General features: G+C 45.7%; 1 protein-coding gene across 6 annotated transcripts in view; it reads left to right on the forward strand.

The window, feature by feature from the left end:
- gdpd5b (glycerophosphodiester phosphodiesterase domain containing 5b) overlaps nucleotides 1–16134 on the forward strand; it is a 203535-nt gene that overhangs the window by 134547 nt on the left and 52854 nt on the right. For all 6 annotated transcript variants that reach the window (XM_048533552.2, XM_048533551.2, XM_048533554.2 and 3 more), the window contains 4 exons: nucleotides 2471–2530; nucleotides 9391–9489; nucleotides 10893–10986; nucleotides 11946–12091. In XM_048533552.2, coding sequence (XP_048389509.1) covers nucleotides 2471–2530; nucleotides 9391–9489; nucleotides 10893–10986; nucleotides 11946–12091 — 399 coding nt within the window. The remainder of the gene's footprint in view (nucleotides 1–2470; nucleotides 2531–9390; nucleotides 9490–10892; nucleotides 10987–11945; nucleotides 12092–16134) is intronic.

The raw sequence follows: 16134 nt of genomic DNA on the forward strand, positions 1-16134 counted from the left end.
GCCTCACAGCCACAGGGATCCAGGTTCGATTCAACCCTCGGGCGACTGTCTGTGTCGTATTTGCATGTTGTCCCCGTGTCTACATGGGTTCCCGCTGGGTGTTCCAGTTTCCTTCCACAGTCCAAAGTTGTGCAGGGTTGGGTGGACTGGCCGTCCTGAACTGCACCATAGTGGCCAAAGAGGTGCAGGCTGGCTAGACTGGCCATAGGAATTACAGGCATAGGCTGGGACCATGGGTCTGGGTGGACTACTCTTTTGAAGGGTTAGTATGAACTCACTGGGCCAAATGGCCTGCTTCCACACTGTAGGGATATTATGATTCTTTAAGACACCAACAGCAAACCTGAGCTGCAAGAGAGTTAGGGGTCACTACGGAGGAGGTGCTCGGGAAGCTGAAAGGTCTGAAGGCAGATAAATTACACCAACCAGAGGGACTACACCCCAGGGGTCTGAAGGGGTTAGTTGAGATTGGTGGATCTTTCAGGAACCACTGGAGTTAGGGAGGGTCCCAAGGGTCTGGAAGATGGCTAAAATAATGCCCCTGTTTAAGAAGGTAGAAGGTAGGACATTGTAGGCTGATTAGCATGACTTTAGTTGTTGATATGATTTTAGAGTCCATGGTTAAGGATGGTATTGTTGGGTACTTGGAAGCATGTGGTAAGATAGGACTGTGTCAGCAGGGTTTTATCAAGAGTAGGTCATATTTGACAAGTCTGTTGGAATTCCTTGAGCTGATAACGAGTAAGTTAGATAAATGAGAGACAATGGACGTGATCTATTAGGATTTTCAAAAAGTGCCGCACAGGAGGCTGCAAAATAAGATGAGCCCATGGTGTTAGGTGCAAGGTACTGGCAGGGATAGAGGATTGGCTGACTGGCAGAGAGTGGCACTAAAGGGATCTTCTTCTGGATGGCAGCCAGTGACTAGTGGAGTTCCACAGGGGTCAGTGTTGGAACCACAACTAGTCACATTTGACATTTCTGCTCTGGCTGAAGGAACTGAGGGCATTGTTACCAAGTTTGCAGATGATACAAAGAGAGGTGGAGGGACAGGTAGTGTAGAGGAAGTGGGAAGGCTGCAGAAGGATTTGGACAGGCTGGGAGAATGGGGAAAGAAGGGGGCAGATAGAAAATAATGTGGGAAAGTGTGAGGTTATGGACTTTGGTAGGAAGAAGGGAGGCGGAGACTATTTTCTAAATGGGGAAATGCTTTCGAATTCTGAAGCGCAAGGGGATTCAGAAGTACGGGTTCAGGATTCTCTTAAGGTTAATGTGCGGGTTAAATTGGCAGTTAGGACGGCAACGTGAGCCGAAATTTCAAGTGGGCTGGAATGCAAGTGTAGAGATGTATATCTGACTGGGTATAAGGCTCTGGTCAGACTGCATTTGGAATATTGTGAGCATTTTTAGGCCCTGTATCTAAGTAATAATATACTGGCATTGGAGGGGGCCCAGAGGAGGTTTGGAAGAATGATCCTGGGGATAAAGAGTCTGTCATATGAGGGGTGGTTGAGGACTCTGGGTCTGTACTGTATGCAGTTTGGAAGGATGAGGGGGGATCTGATTTGAAACTTAAAGAATACTGAGGGGCCTGGGTACAGTGGACGTGGACCAAATTCTTCCACGAGTAGGAGAGACGCAGCCGCAAGGGCCCAGACTCCGGGTGAGGGAATGACCCTTTAGAACTGAGACGAGCCAGAGGGTGGAGAATCTGTGGAACTCGTTACCACAGCGGGCTGTGGAGGCAAAGTGCTTGAGTTTGTCTAAATCGGATAATGAATAAGTTCCCCGTTAGTTAGGGGATCAAGGGTGATAGGGAGAAGGCAGGAGAATGGGGATGAGAAACATATCGGTCACGATCAAACAATAGAGCAGACTTGATGGGCTGAATGGCTTCAGTCTGCTCATAAAACCTATAGCCTTAGAAACAGTGGTGAGCCGAATTGGTTTATTTATAACAATTGATGACGGGTTGTCATGGCCACAATTAATGAGATTCCAGATTTATTAAGTGAATTTAATTCTGCTAGGCCCCGTGGTGGGCTTTGAAACCGTTTCCAGAGCATGGCTTAGGCCTCTGGATTGATAGCCCAGTAACATTACCATGACGATATTGTTTCCATCTGATGATGACGAACTGACTTTACTTTTCACCTTCATCACAGAAAGCTGTACAAGAGGCTGATCACCACATCTCCCCCCCCACCTCCCCACCATGTCTTAGGTACGCACACATCTCGACCAGCTTTGAGTTCTGGGGCAGTTTGAAATGGCAGTGATGCACAATGGGGTCCACAGGGCAGGGAATCAAATGGACGGTGCTCGACGAGTGATGATTCGCTGCTGCAAGAGGGTGCAGTGTGCTATAACATTCAAAGAGCCAGGTTAGGCACTATGGGCTGAATGGCCTCTTTCTGTGCTGCAAGTTTCTATGACTCCACTGACTGATGTAATACGGACTCTCTTTCAGATTTTAGCATTATGCCACATCGCGGTGGGGCAACAGATGAACTTGCATTGGCTGCACAAGGTAAGTGTGAGAAATTGGGCTGGGTGACTTTTGGCTTGGCTCAGCTTTTATTCCATGGCGTTTGGAAGAGGTGGTGGTAACTTGGTCCAAGCACATAGGATCCTCAGGGGACTCAACTGGGTGGATGTGGAAAGGATGTTCCCCCTTGCAGGAGGCTCTCTAGAACTAAGGTATCATAGCTTACAAGTAGGGAGGAAAGTATTTCTGCTGTGGAAAATCTTTCCTCTCCAAGCGCTGCGACTCCCTTCCTCTTTAAGGTACAAGGAGATAGATTATTGACAAGTGAGGGGCTGAAGGTTTATGGGAATGAGGCGTAATGGTGTTAGCCATGACTTTTATGGAATGGCACAGCAGGATTGAGGGGCTGAATGGCCTAACCCTGCTCCTAATTAGTATGGCTCTTATTTCTCTGTCTTGATTGCTGAATCACCTCTTGCTTTGCTTCCGTCAGCCATGGTACTAGTCTGGTGCCCAATTCAATGATTGGAGCCATTAGCCATTGGGACAGTTATAATGGGGAAGAGAATGCGGCTATTTAGGTAGCTGTTCCAAAGAGCTGGTGCTGGCATCACTGCACAAATGGCCTCTTTTCTGCGCTGTAAGCTGTGGGTTTTATGATTTTTCCTTGATGATTTGCCAATGGAAATTCCTCCTCATGTCTGTCTTAACTGTGCAACTCCTTAAAATGAGATGATGCCGCCTGGTCCTGAACTATCCCACCAATGAAACAACCACATCTCCCCTGTAAAGTCCCCCAAGATTCCTGTATGCTTCAATAAGGTCACTCTCATTCTCTAAACACCAATTTGTACAGGCCCAACCTACACACACTCTCCCCACAAAACAGTCCCTCCGTACCAGCCAAGTGGACCTTTTCTGGTCTGCTTCCAATGTCAGTCTATCCTTCCTCAAATAAAAAGTACAAAAACTATTTGCCATTTTCCTGCTGTTGCTTGATTAGTGCCTTACATACTTTATTTCAAAGGCATTGAAGTACCAAAATAGGGACATTTTGATTAAAGGCCAGTGTTCCACTTGCCTTTCCTGTTACCCACTGAACTTGGATACTAACTTCGTGTGAATCATCCATGAGAACTCCCAAATCCCTCTGTTGTGTAGCATTCTGCCGTAGTTATCTGTTTAAATAATATTCGGCTCTTCTGTTTGTCTTGCCAAAGTGCATAGCTTCCTATTCCATCTGTTCAATAGTGTTCAGGATGGTTGCTGATTGTCCTCCTGGTGTATGTCGATGAATGTCACTTAATAGAGGAGGTTGTCACTCGGATCTTCGCATGTAATTTCTTCAGAAGATGTCAAGAACGCTCAGGTGCATAATTCTTTAAAATTTGCGCCACAGGTAGACATGATGATTAAGGAGGCATTTAGCAAGCTTACCTTCATTGCTCAGAGCTTTTGGATCTTGGAGGTTCAGTTTGTACAGGACGTTGGTGAGGCCTCTTCTGGAGTACTGTGTGCAGTTCTGGTCGCCCTGCTATAGGAAGGATATTGCAACTTAGAATACTGAAAGGCCTGGACAGAGTGGATGTTGGGAAGATGCTCCTATTGGTAGGAGAGACTAGGACCTGAGGGCACAGCTTTCGAGTAAAGGGAAAACCTTTTAGAACAGAAATGAGGAGAAATTACTTCAGTCAAAGAGTGGCGAATCTATGGAATTCACTGCCACAGAAGGCTGTGGAGGCCAGGTCATTGAGTACATTTCAGACGGAGATAAATGGGTTCTTGATGATCAAGGGTTATGGGGAGGAAGTGGGAAAATGGGATTGAGAAACTTATCAGCCATGGTTGAATGGTAGAGCAGACTCGATGGGCAGAATGGCCTAATTTCTGCTCCTATGTCTAATGATCTTACAACTCAAATTGAAACTTATTAAGCTGGACAGGGTTCTGAAAAGATTTACCCACGATGTTGCCTGGAATGGAGGATTTGAGTTTCAAGAGGCTGGATGGGCTGGGACTTTTTTCACTGGAATGCAGGAGATTGAGGGGTGGCTTTATGGAGATTTATAAAACCCATGAATGGTGGAGATGGACAGCAAGTGCTTTCTCCCTAGTGTGAGTGATTTCAAGACTGGGAGACTTATTTTTAAGGTGAGAGGGGAAAGATTTAGAAAAGACGAGGGGTAATTTTTTTCATACAGACGGTGGTTTATGTGTGGAATGAACTTCCAGAGGAAGTGGTGGATGTGGATACAGTTAATGCTTAAAAGACATTTGGATAAGTACAGGAATAGCAAAGATTTGGATGGTTAAGGGCCAGGACCCAGCAGCTGCGACTAGTTTAGTTCACATTATGGTCGGCATGGACTGAAGGGTTTGTTTCTGTGCTATATGGCTTATGACTATAACGAATCCTTTTGGACCCTTGTCTAGAACTGCTGTTCCATTACTTTTGCTCTCACTGGACTGAATTACAATCAGCAACAATCTGCATCCTCCATAGGAGGAGATAAGTGAGGTAGCTGATTTTTCTCAACAGGCTGGACCTTCAGCTGCAACCAGTATCCAAACAGAACTGTCCCCACAGTACCGGTAACCCTCGGTAACACGGACCTCTGTTGAAAAATCCCCAGGAGTTGGCTTAAGTTGTGTGACTTCTGCTTGGTGCTGTTTGATTAACGGTGCCTCATTGACCTGTTCAATGGATGAATCTCAAACTGGGGGACATGGTTACAAGATCATAGACGTGCTTTTAAAACTGAGGAGTGAAGGAATTTCCTCTGAACGATGGGAATTCTCTACCAGAGACACAACCGCTAAAAGTTTTTAAAGGTGGATTTTTGAAGTATCAAGGAGGTGAAGACTATCAGGAGCTAGCAGAAAGGAGCAGTTGACATCCAGAGCAGGACAGACTTAATGGTCCAAATGGTATACCACTGCTCTTATTACGTTGTTGCAACCTTTTTGTTTTATCAAAACAAAAGAACAGCTTCAGACAATCAAAGCAGCAGACTCCATAATCCTTTCTTGAATCTCCAAAGAACAAATTAGATATTCAGAGATTCTCCATTTGGAGATAATAGGAGCTGCCGATAAGACGATAAGACATAGGAGTGGAAGTAAGGCCATTCGGCCCATCATGTCCACTCCGCCATTTAAATCATGGCTGATTGGCATTTCAACTCCACTTCCCTGCACTCTCCCTGTAGCCCTTGATTCCTTGTGAGATCAAGAATTTATCAATGTCTGCCTTGAAGACATGTAATGTCCCGGCCTCCACTGCACTCCGTGGCAATGAATTCCACAGGCCCATCACTCTCTGGCTGAAGAAATGTCGTCTCATTTCTGTTTTAAATTTACCCCCTCTAATTTTAAGGCTGTGCCCATGGGTCCTAGTCTCCCTGCCGAATGGAAACAACTTCCTAGCGCCCACCCCTTCTAAACCAGACATTATCTTGTAAGTTTCTATTAGATCTCCCCTCAACCTTATAACCAGTAATGAGTACAATCCCAGGATCCTTAGTCGTTCATCATACGTTAAACCTACCATTCCAGGGATCATCCGTGTGAATCTCTGCTGGACACGCTCCAGGGCTAGTATGTCCTTCCTGAGGTGTGGTGCCCAAAATTGGACACAGTATTTTAAATGGGGCCTAACTAGCGCCTTATAAAGCCTCAGAAGCGCATCGCTGCTTTTATATTCCAACCCTCTTGAGATGCTGGAGAATCTGAGATAACAAGGTGTAGAGCTGGATGAACACAGCAGGCCAAGCAGTATCAGAGGAGCAGGAAGGCTGACGTTTTGGGAAGGGTCTAGGCCTGCTGTGTTCATCCAGCTCTACACTGTGTTATCCTTCTCCATTTGGGTCTGCCAAATGTGATCCTCGCCGCCCCCCCCCCACCCCCCGCCCTGCCCCTTCGCACCCCCCACCGCCCTCGCCACCTCTCTCCCCCCCCCCCCCCCGCCCTGCCCCTTCGCACCCCCCTCCGCCCTCGCCACCTCTCCCCCCCCGCCCTGCCCCTTCGCACCCCCCACCGCCCTCACCACCTCTTCCCCCCCCCCCGCCCTGCCCCTTCGCACCCCCCACCGCCCTCACCACCTCTTCCCCCCCCCCCCCGCCCTGCCCCTTCGCACCCCCCACCGCCCTCACCACCTCCCCCCCCCGCCCTGCCACCTCTCCCCCCCCGCCCTGCCCCTTCGCACCCCCCAACGCCCTCGCCACCTCCCCCCCCCACTGGGTGTAAATACACCACTACCCCTCACCTCCCACCCCCACCGCACATGCGCACCAACCGCAGCTCCCACCGCGCACCCCCCTCACCCCATCCTGCCCTGACCCTGTATGAGAAGCCAGGTTGCAACCTTTTAACTTTTTAAACTTTTGCTTTCTGATTCGTTTCAAGTTGAATTTTCAGACAGACGCAAAGCTGGAGACTAATTCTTTTTGTACTAACTCTGGAATGGAATGAAACGGGTTGCAGAGACATGCTAATCATCAGTCCCAGTATTTTCTTCACGTACTGGTTTTAATTGTATTAAATCCTTAAGTTATTTGCCTTGATTATTTTTCGATTTTCTTCCCACTTATGTTCCTCTGCCCTCCTCTCTCTCGCTGTGAAGAACAGTACAAAATAGTCAGCCAGTTTGCTGCCTTTTAAAACAAAGTTGTTCATGGGATGTGGGTGCCACTACTTAGGTCAGCATTTCAAATTATTTAGTCTGATGTGCAAGACAAATCCATTTCTCTCGACACTAAGCTATCCTCTCTCGCTTAATATACTTAGAAAAACCTTGGGTACTGCTCACAGTCTGTCTGACAAGTTTTTAGTGTACGGTCATTCAGCATGCAAACAGACCCTTCGGCCCAACTGGTTCATGCCGACCATAATCCTAAACTGAAATAGTTCTCTATCCTTCTAAGCCTTTCACAGAGCCCCTACAGAGTAGGAACAGGCTATTTGGCCCAACAGGTTCACACTGCCGCTCTGAAGAGCATCCCGCCCTGACACATGCCCCTATCCTTTCTCTCTAACCCTGCATTCCCCAAGGCTAGCACCCGTAACCTACATATCCTGAAAACTCTGGGAAATTTAGCATGACCAATTCACCTCACCTTTGCCTCTTCGGACTGTGGGAGGAAACCCACACAGACTTGGGGAGAATGTGCAAACTCCGCGCAGATGGTTGCCCGAGGGTGGAATCGAACCTGGGTACCTGGCGCTGTGAGGCAGCAGTGCTATGCATTAAGCCACTGTGCCATCTGCCTTTATTCTTTTAAATGTTCATGAAATTATCTAAATGTCTTTTAAACATTGTAACTGTACCTGCATCCACCACTTCTTCTGGAAGCTCATTCCACACATGAACCATGGTGTTTAGAATAAAATTGCCCCCAGGTCTTTTTAAATCTCTCTCCTCTTACCTTTAATAGTATGCCCTGGAGTCTTGAAATCTCAAACCCTTGCAAAAGACACCTGCCAGTCAGCTTATCTACACCTCTCATGATTTTATAAACCTCTATAAAGTCATCCCTCAATCTCCTATGCTTCAGTGGAAGATGTTTTCGCCTTTCCAACTTCTATATAATTCAGACCTTCCATTCCAATTTCTAATGGCTGTGGATGTTGGGAGTTGATGCTTTCAAGGTCAGGATTGGTTTATTTAAAAAATATTGGCTCAAGGTGTCAAGGATTGTGTGGAGCTAAGGTGGATTTTTGCAATTGAGGTATAGATTGACTATCTTCTCCTGAAATTCTGGAAGAAAGTGGATAGGCTAAATAGCCTCTTCTTCCTGTTCTAGATGCCCAAGACTTTTAGAACATAGAACATAGAACATTACAGCACAGTACAGGCCCTTCGGCCCTCGATGTTGTGCCGACCTGTCATACCGATCTCAAGCCCATCTAACCTACACTATTCCATGTACGTCCATATGCTTATCCAATGGCAACTTGAATGTACCTAAAGTTGGCGAATCTACTACCGTTGCAGGCAAAGCGTTCCATTCCCTTACTACTCTCTGAGTAAAGAAACTACCTCTGACATCTGTCCTATATCTTTCACCCCTCAATTTAAAGCTATGCTCCCTCGTGCTCGCTGTCACCATCCTAGGAAATAGGCTCTCCCTATCCACCCTATCTAACCCTCTGATTATTTTATGTTTCAATTAAGTCACCTCTCAACCTTCTTCTCTCTAATGAAAACAGCCTCAAGTCCCTCAGCCTTTCCTCGTAAGACCTTCCCTCCATACCAGGCAACATCCTAGTAAATCTCCTCTGCACCCTTTCCAAAGCTTCCACATCCTTCTTATAATGCGGTGACCAGAACTGTACACAATATTCCAAGTGCTGCCGCACCAGAGTTTTGTACAGCTTCACCATAACACCTTGGTTCCGGAACGCGATCCCTCTATTAATAAAAGCAAAAACACTGTATGCCTTCTTGCCACCCAGGTTGACAGGGCTGTTAACTTTCAAGGATCTGTGTACATGGACACCGAGATCTCTCTGTTCATCTACACTACTAAGAATCTTACCATTAGCCCAGTACTTTGCCTTCCGGTTACTCCTACCAAAGTGCATCACCTCACACTTGTCTGCATTAAACTCCATTTGCCAGCTCTCAGCCCAGCTCTGCAGCTTATCTATGTCTCTCTGCAACCTACAGCATCCTTCGGCACTGTCCACAACTCCACTGGCCTTAGTGTCGTCTGCGAATTTGCTAACCCATCCTTCTATGCCCTCATCCAGGTCATTGGGCAACTGAGGACATTGTACTGTAGCTTTCTCACCTCCATCTAGTTCCCCTGCACAACCCTGCGCTTTCAAATCATCCTCCCCTTGATAGTATGGACCACCTGTGGGAGTTGATGCAAAATGCTAACTTCTCTTTATTCTCCTAGGTTGGGTTAACTGTGGTTCTGGTAGCTATTCTGGTTGCTGTGATCTCAGTTAATCAGTTGTGGAATGAAGAATGGGATATCATTTTCATATCGTTCCAAGTAAGTATTCCTTAGTCTCTCTCTCTCTCTCTCTCTCTCTCTCTCTCTGGTAGTCTCTCTGTCTCTCTCTCTGGTAGTCTCTCACTCACTCCCCCTCTCTCTCGGCCAGGATTGATTTGTACTTCTCTGTGAGAAATGGGTATCGTGGACTGGCTTAGCATTGATTGTCCATCCCTAATTGCTGTTGAGATTCCACCGTGTTTTTGTGGACTGTAGTTCCATGTAGGCTGTGACCAGGTCAGGACAGCAGATTTCCTTTCCTCAAGGATGTATGTTGACAGGTCACATGGTTGCTATTAGGCGAGCTTTTCATTATAGTTCTTTATTGAAGGCAAATTTCACCATTTGCCATGGAGAGATTTGAACCCATGTACCCCAGAATTTGGTGCCCATCCTAAGTGTCTTGAACCGAGTGACTTGCTTGGACCATTTCACAAGACAATTCAAGATCACATTGCTGTGGGTGTGGAGTCATATCTGCTGGACTAGTTAAGGACAACTGATACCTTCCCTAATAGGTACTAGTGTGCCATTGGGTTTTGACAGCAGCCAATGATATTCATCACTGGCTTTCAGTTCCACACTTTCATGTTTCAGAGATGTTGTGACACACCTCTGCAGCAGGGAGGCTCGAAACAGAGAATAGGTGCAGGTGTGGGCCATTCGGCCCTTTGAGCCTGTACCACCATTCGATATGATCGTAGCTCATCATGCAATTTCAGTCTCCCGCTCCCACTTTTTCTCTCAATACCCCTTGTACCTTTTAGGCGCGAAGCCACATCTAGTTCCATCTTGAATACATAGGTACGGATGTGACCACTAGAACACACGAGCCCTCCAATTCCAGATTTATTCATTGACTTCAAATTGGATCAGCCGCAGCGGGGATTTGAACCCATAACTCTGGAGCATGAACATGGCTCGTTGGGTATCACTAGTCCAGTGACAAATCACTATCATGCCCACACCCTCTCTCTGCTGTGCTCAGCTTGTCAATTTTCTGTTCGTTTTTGCATGTGGTGGATGGTCTTCAGAGAATCGGGGAAGGAGGCTGTTCATGTTGTCTTGCCTGTTCTAGCTTGTCTCCACAGATGTTGTCAGCTTCCAGTATGTCAGTATTTTTCCTGTGTTTTTTTTGTTTCCAGGGTCTATATAGTTTGCTTTGATTTCAGTTTATCTTCTGTCTTTGCAAGGCCTCTTCAGTCAGCCCGCACTCTCTGCATAGACCCTCAATCTTCCCCATTTCAATTATTTGTCCATTTTTCTCTTGAAAAGTTACTGTTGAAACTTTGTCTACCACGCAGCACCTTCCAGATCACCATTGACTGCTGCATCAAAGGTAGACCAAGCAAGAAAGTGAACCGTGAGATTGATGGTTTTTTGTTTTATTTCCACTCGAACAGGCTACAGCACCTTTCCTGCACATTGGGGCTGTTGCTGCTGCTACAATATTGGCCTGGCTCATTGCTGGGCAGTTTGCCCGATCAGAGAAAGTTGGTATGTAATTGCCTGTTTTAATGACTGTGTTCATAATCCTAACAGCTAACTTCTACCAGACGACAAAGTGTGAAGCTGGATGAACACAGCAGGCCAAGCAGCACAAAAGCTGAAGTTTCGGGCCCAGACCCTTCATCAGAAACGTCAGCTTTTGTGCTCCTGAGACGCTGCTTGGCCTGCTGTGTTGATCCAGCTCCACACTTTGTTATCTTGGATTCTCCAGCATCTGCAGTTCCCATTATCTCTGATCTCAAAGCTAACTTCTCCCATCTGCCTAGATTTTTCTGGAACAGATTTTCTGTCTTGCCATGTGCCTTGGGAGTTAGATTTCTGTCCTAGCTTTGTGGTGAGCTTGGTGGTTCGCTTTGCTGGGAGTTGAGCTGCTAACCGCTCAGCGAGGGCCATTGGTACTTGAAGCTTATCTGAATAATGACAGCGACTATCTGTCATCGTAAACCAGGAGATTGCAGGTTTGAGAAAGGAACAGAAGAACAACAGTGAGAAATGGGATGAATTTGTTAAATCAGAAGCAGAGAGGAAAATGAAATGAAATAAAAACAGACTAGGTAAACAGAGAGCAAGTAAAGACAGAATCTTTAACAATCTAACAACTATTTCAAAGCAGGAGAAATGAGACTTCAAAATGTCAACAACTATTTTTCTGGGTCAAGGAGGAAATACAAGTCTCATTTAAAAAGATCCTTATGTTGTTGAGTGTCAGCCTTAACTTTTCATGACACGTTTAATGAACGTATAATGTAAACTAAGATTGTTTTATGCTGCCATTTCTATAAGGCTGATTGTACAGAGGCATAAATCATTTGAGGATCAGCAGCTTAAAGGTGTATTGCCATGACACTACCAGTCAAGTCTTGGCCCATTGTCTTAATCAGCATCTGCTTAGTCTCAAAGACCTTTACTGTCTTGCCAGCTAATAATTTTCACTTGTTTGCTTTCAGTTTTTCAGATATTTCTACTCTTTGCATATCTTGGATTCTTGGTAGCACTTTACCTGGTCCCTCTGATCATCTACTCTCCCTGCATCATGAAGAGGGAGGATTTGAGCCGAAGGCCAACGATCATTGGAAACAGGGGTGTGCCGATGGTATGTAACCGCCAGTAGCGCTGGTGGGCCAAACGGCCTGCTTTGTAAATTTCTACAAGGTTCCATGTTGCAAAGTGGGAAAGTATCATCAGTTGAGTTGGTGAGACTCCTTCAACGTTCCTTGAATGGATTGGTCTGGGCAAGTGTGGGTTGGAGCAAGGCTTTTCCATCAGCTTCCTTGATGAGCGACTTGTAGAATGGGATGTTTAAGCCAATAGGGAGAGGCTTCTTGGGCCGGGCGATGCTGGTGCAGGTGGAACCTAGAGGGCGGGTTTAGTATCAGTCAAGCACATTTTGGCTCTACGCTGTTGCTAGACCTGTGCAGTGGCAATGATCAATGAATCAAATCCCAGCGTGACCGTAGCGGCAAATACGACGGACGGCTCCTGATTTGTGGATTCTTCCACAGGGTTTCCCATCTGCCTTCCCACCAAATCGCAGCAGCAAGTTACTGGAGAGCTGCCCAGTGAGAACTGAGGCAGAGGTTATGGCCTGGAGAGGCAATGGTCTCGTGCCATCATCACTAGGTAATGGTTTGGACCTTGAGTTTGAATCCCGCCATGGCAGATGTGGAATTTGAATTCAACAAAAATCTATAATTGAGAATCTTATGATCTTGAAACTATTGTTGATTGTTAGAAAGACCCATCTGGTTCACTGATTCCATTTAGGGAAGGAAACTGCCATCCTTACCTGCATGTGAATCCCGACCCGCAGCAATGTCTTTGACTCTTAATCATCCTCTGGGCAATTGCAGATGCGCAGTAAATACTGGCTAGGCCAGTGATACACACATTCTGTAAATGAATGAAAGAAACAGGTCAAATTGAGCCTGAAGGAGGGTCTAGGCCTGAAACGCCAGCTTTCCTGCTTCTCTGATGCTGCTTGGCCCGCTGTGTTCATCCAGCTCCACACCGTGTTATCTCGGATTCTCCAGCATCTGCAGTTCCTATTATCTCTGATACCAGGTATGGAGGGACTGTTTTAAGAGGAGAGATTGGGCCTGTACACCTTGGAATATAGGAGTGACCTAACTGAAATATTTAAAATTCTTGAAGGACTTGACACGGTCGATGTGGAAAGCTTGGTTCCATGTTGTGGGAGAGTCTAGGAGCAGAAGGCATCATCTCAGAATAAGGAGGCAGACATTTAAGACAGAGATGAGGAGGAATTTCCTTTCTGCTGAAGTTGTGTCATTAAGCATAGTCAAGGCTGACACAGACTGATTTTTAATTGCTAAGGGAATTGAGGGTGATGGAGCAAAGACCAGGAAGTGGAGTTGAGGATCATCAGATCGGCCATGGTCTCTTTGAATAATGGAGCAGACTTAATGGGCTGAATGGCCTATTTCTGCTTCTATGTCTTTTATGTTCTTTTGCTGCTAATTTGTGTGTTTTAATTCTTTTTTACACAAGCCCCATTTTGAAGATGAGAATTAGAGACAGAATTAGGCTACTCGGCCTCTTGATTCTGCTGTACCATTCGATAAGATTTACATCTGATCTGGTTACACCAAGTTCCCATCTACCCCAGACAGCGTTCTCTTTTGAGAAATATCAACGGGCTGGTTCGCAATGTGCCCTATTTGTGGGAGCAGGTGTTGAGTACAGTCCAACGGCCTGATTTCTCAGCAGTGAAAAGTATATTTGTTCGGTTCTTTTGTGTGTCGGGGGCAGGGGGTGGGGGTGGCTTAGGGTTGGTTAGTAATTCGTGAATATCCAACCTTTTGTTAGAATGTCCTTGGAAGAAATGAGACTGGATACATCAGAAACTTCATATGAAGACTATGTGATGAGTCAAAATTAGATGAGCATTGTATTCCAATGCTCTGTCTGAGTGGTAGTGTCGTTATGGTAACAGGGCACCCGAATCATCACCAGGTCATTCGTGTACATGTGTCGTGTTTGGGCTCGAAAATAATGTGATTGTAAGTAGCTGTTGCTAGCACTGTATTTGTTTCTGCATGCCTTTTTTGCATTTTGCCTAACTTTGAGAGTTTCAGCATTAGCATAAATGTATTTTACTTAGTTCAGTGAACTGCTCTCCTCAGTCTTGTCTCTCATTGCTCCTCTCTCCTGTCAGTTGGTGAGCTGTAGGAGCAGATTTTGGCCACTTGGCCCACCAGGACCTCCTAGATATTGAACAGTGGGCTGGAGATGCTGAGCAGGTCTGGCAGCATCCGTCGAGAGAAATCTGTTAACGTTTCCATAAGACCATAAGACATAGGAGTGGAAGTAAGGCCATTCGGCCCATCAAGTCCATTCCACCATTTCAATCATGGCTGATGGGCATTTCACCTCCATTTCCCTGCACTCTCCCCGTAGCCCTTGATTCCTTGTGAGATCAAGAATTTATCAATCTCTGCCTTGAAGGCATCCAACGTCCCGGCCTCCACTGCGCTCCGTGGCAATGAATTCCACAAGCCCACCACTCTCTGGCTGAAGAAATGTCGTCTCATTTCAGTTTTAAATTTCCTCCCTCTAATTTTAAGGCTGTGCCCACGGGTCCTAGTCTTCCTGCCTAACGGAAACAACTTCCTAGCGTCCACCCTTTCTAAGCCATACAGGTCACATGCTGCCAGACCCGCTGAGTTCAGGTCCACTAACCTGTCCTTGGACCTGATCGCAAGGATGATAATGTTGGTTTTTATGTAGAAGATAGGTGAATATAAAGCCCAAAGAGAGAGAGAGAGAAACAGTTGGATGGACCATGGAGAGCATAATGATTAGCCTTGGAGAATATCTGCTAGTGAGGACTATTAGTAGCTAGCAGTGAGGTGTGTTTCGTAGCAAATTATGTGACATTAAGGCCTGGTGTGTAGTTGGGGTAAATTTGTGAGAGGAGCTCATGCCTGGACCTTATGTTGTGCTTCTTTGGAATGTTGCAGAAGGCCCTGGACGGAGATGTTAGTGCGAAAGTAAAAGGGGGTTTATTGAAATGGCAAATGGGAGGTTGGGGTCGTTACGATGAGCAGAGGTTTACCCCAAAGCAGCCACCCAGGCTGTGTTTGTCTCTGCCGATGATCTCCTCCTTGACTTTTGACTGGAGTGGACACACAGGGCCGAATGGGTCCCTTTTGTGCTGAAAATGTCAGAATTTTTAGTCTTGAACCAACTTCTGTTGTTTGTGGAAAGTTGCTGCTCCAGATCTTGAGAACTTTAAAAGATGTTGTATTTATCAAGCCAGTGACTTGGAAACCCATAACAGCTCAGACAGGTTATCTACCAAATAGTTGATGAATAGATAACAAGACTACTATGAATGAGACAATTAAAGAGAGATGTTGCTCTTCTCTGTGGAAACCTACAGCTTAAAAGGATTAATCATTTATTATTTCAGTTGAATGATAATCCTATCTGATAGGCCAAGGACTCTCCTATACTGCAGTCCCTCCATTTAGGTTTGTTTTGGAACAGATGTAGCTCAGTTACTAGCACTCTTGCTTCTGTGCCAGATAGTTGAATGTCCAAGTTTCATACCAGAGACTGAGCATTAAAACATCTGGGAAGAGAAAAACAAGCCATCTCACTGAAGAAATGCTACACTGTCCGATTCCATCTTATAATGAGACGTGAAACAGAGACCCCTTTCTACCCAAAGAAAATATAAAAGCTTGTATACATGCTCAAACAGATCCAAGAACAGCTGCTTCCCTGCTGTTATCAGACTTTTGAACGGGCCTCTTTAATGTTGATCTCCCTCTGCACCTTCCTGGCAGCTGTAACATTATATCCTGCACTCTGCTGTGTTACCCTGATGCACTAGTATAGAACGATCTGTCTGTGATACACATAAGACAACATTTTTCACTGTGCCTGGGTACACCCGCCAGTTTTGAAACAAATCACATCAAATCTTGAAACTTAAGGGACAGTTGTTTAATTGTAATCACATTTAATAATTCTGTGGTTCCCAAATTTGTTGTGTTTCTGATATGTTTAGGTATATTTTAAATTCAAGGTTATTTTCTTGACAAATGCAAGAATTTGGGAAAGTATACAATTTCAACTTAACAATATTTCAATCTATTTTTTTCTGCTGGG

This window comes from Stegostoma tigrinum, chromosome 6 (genome assembly GCF_030684315.1).
Source record: "Stegostoma tigrinum isolate sSteTig4 chromosome 6, sSteTig4.hap1, whole genome shotgun sequence".
NCBI classification, from domain to species: Eukaryota; Metazoa; Chordata; class Chondrichthyes; order Orectolobiformes; family Stegostomatidae; genus Stegostoma; species Stegostoma tigrinum.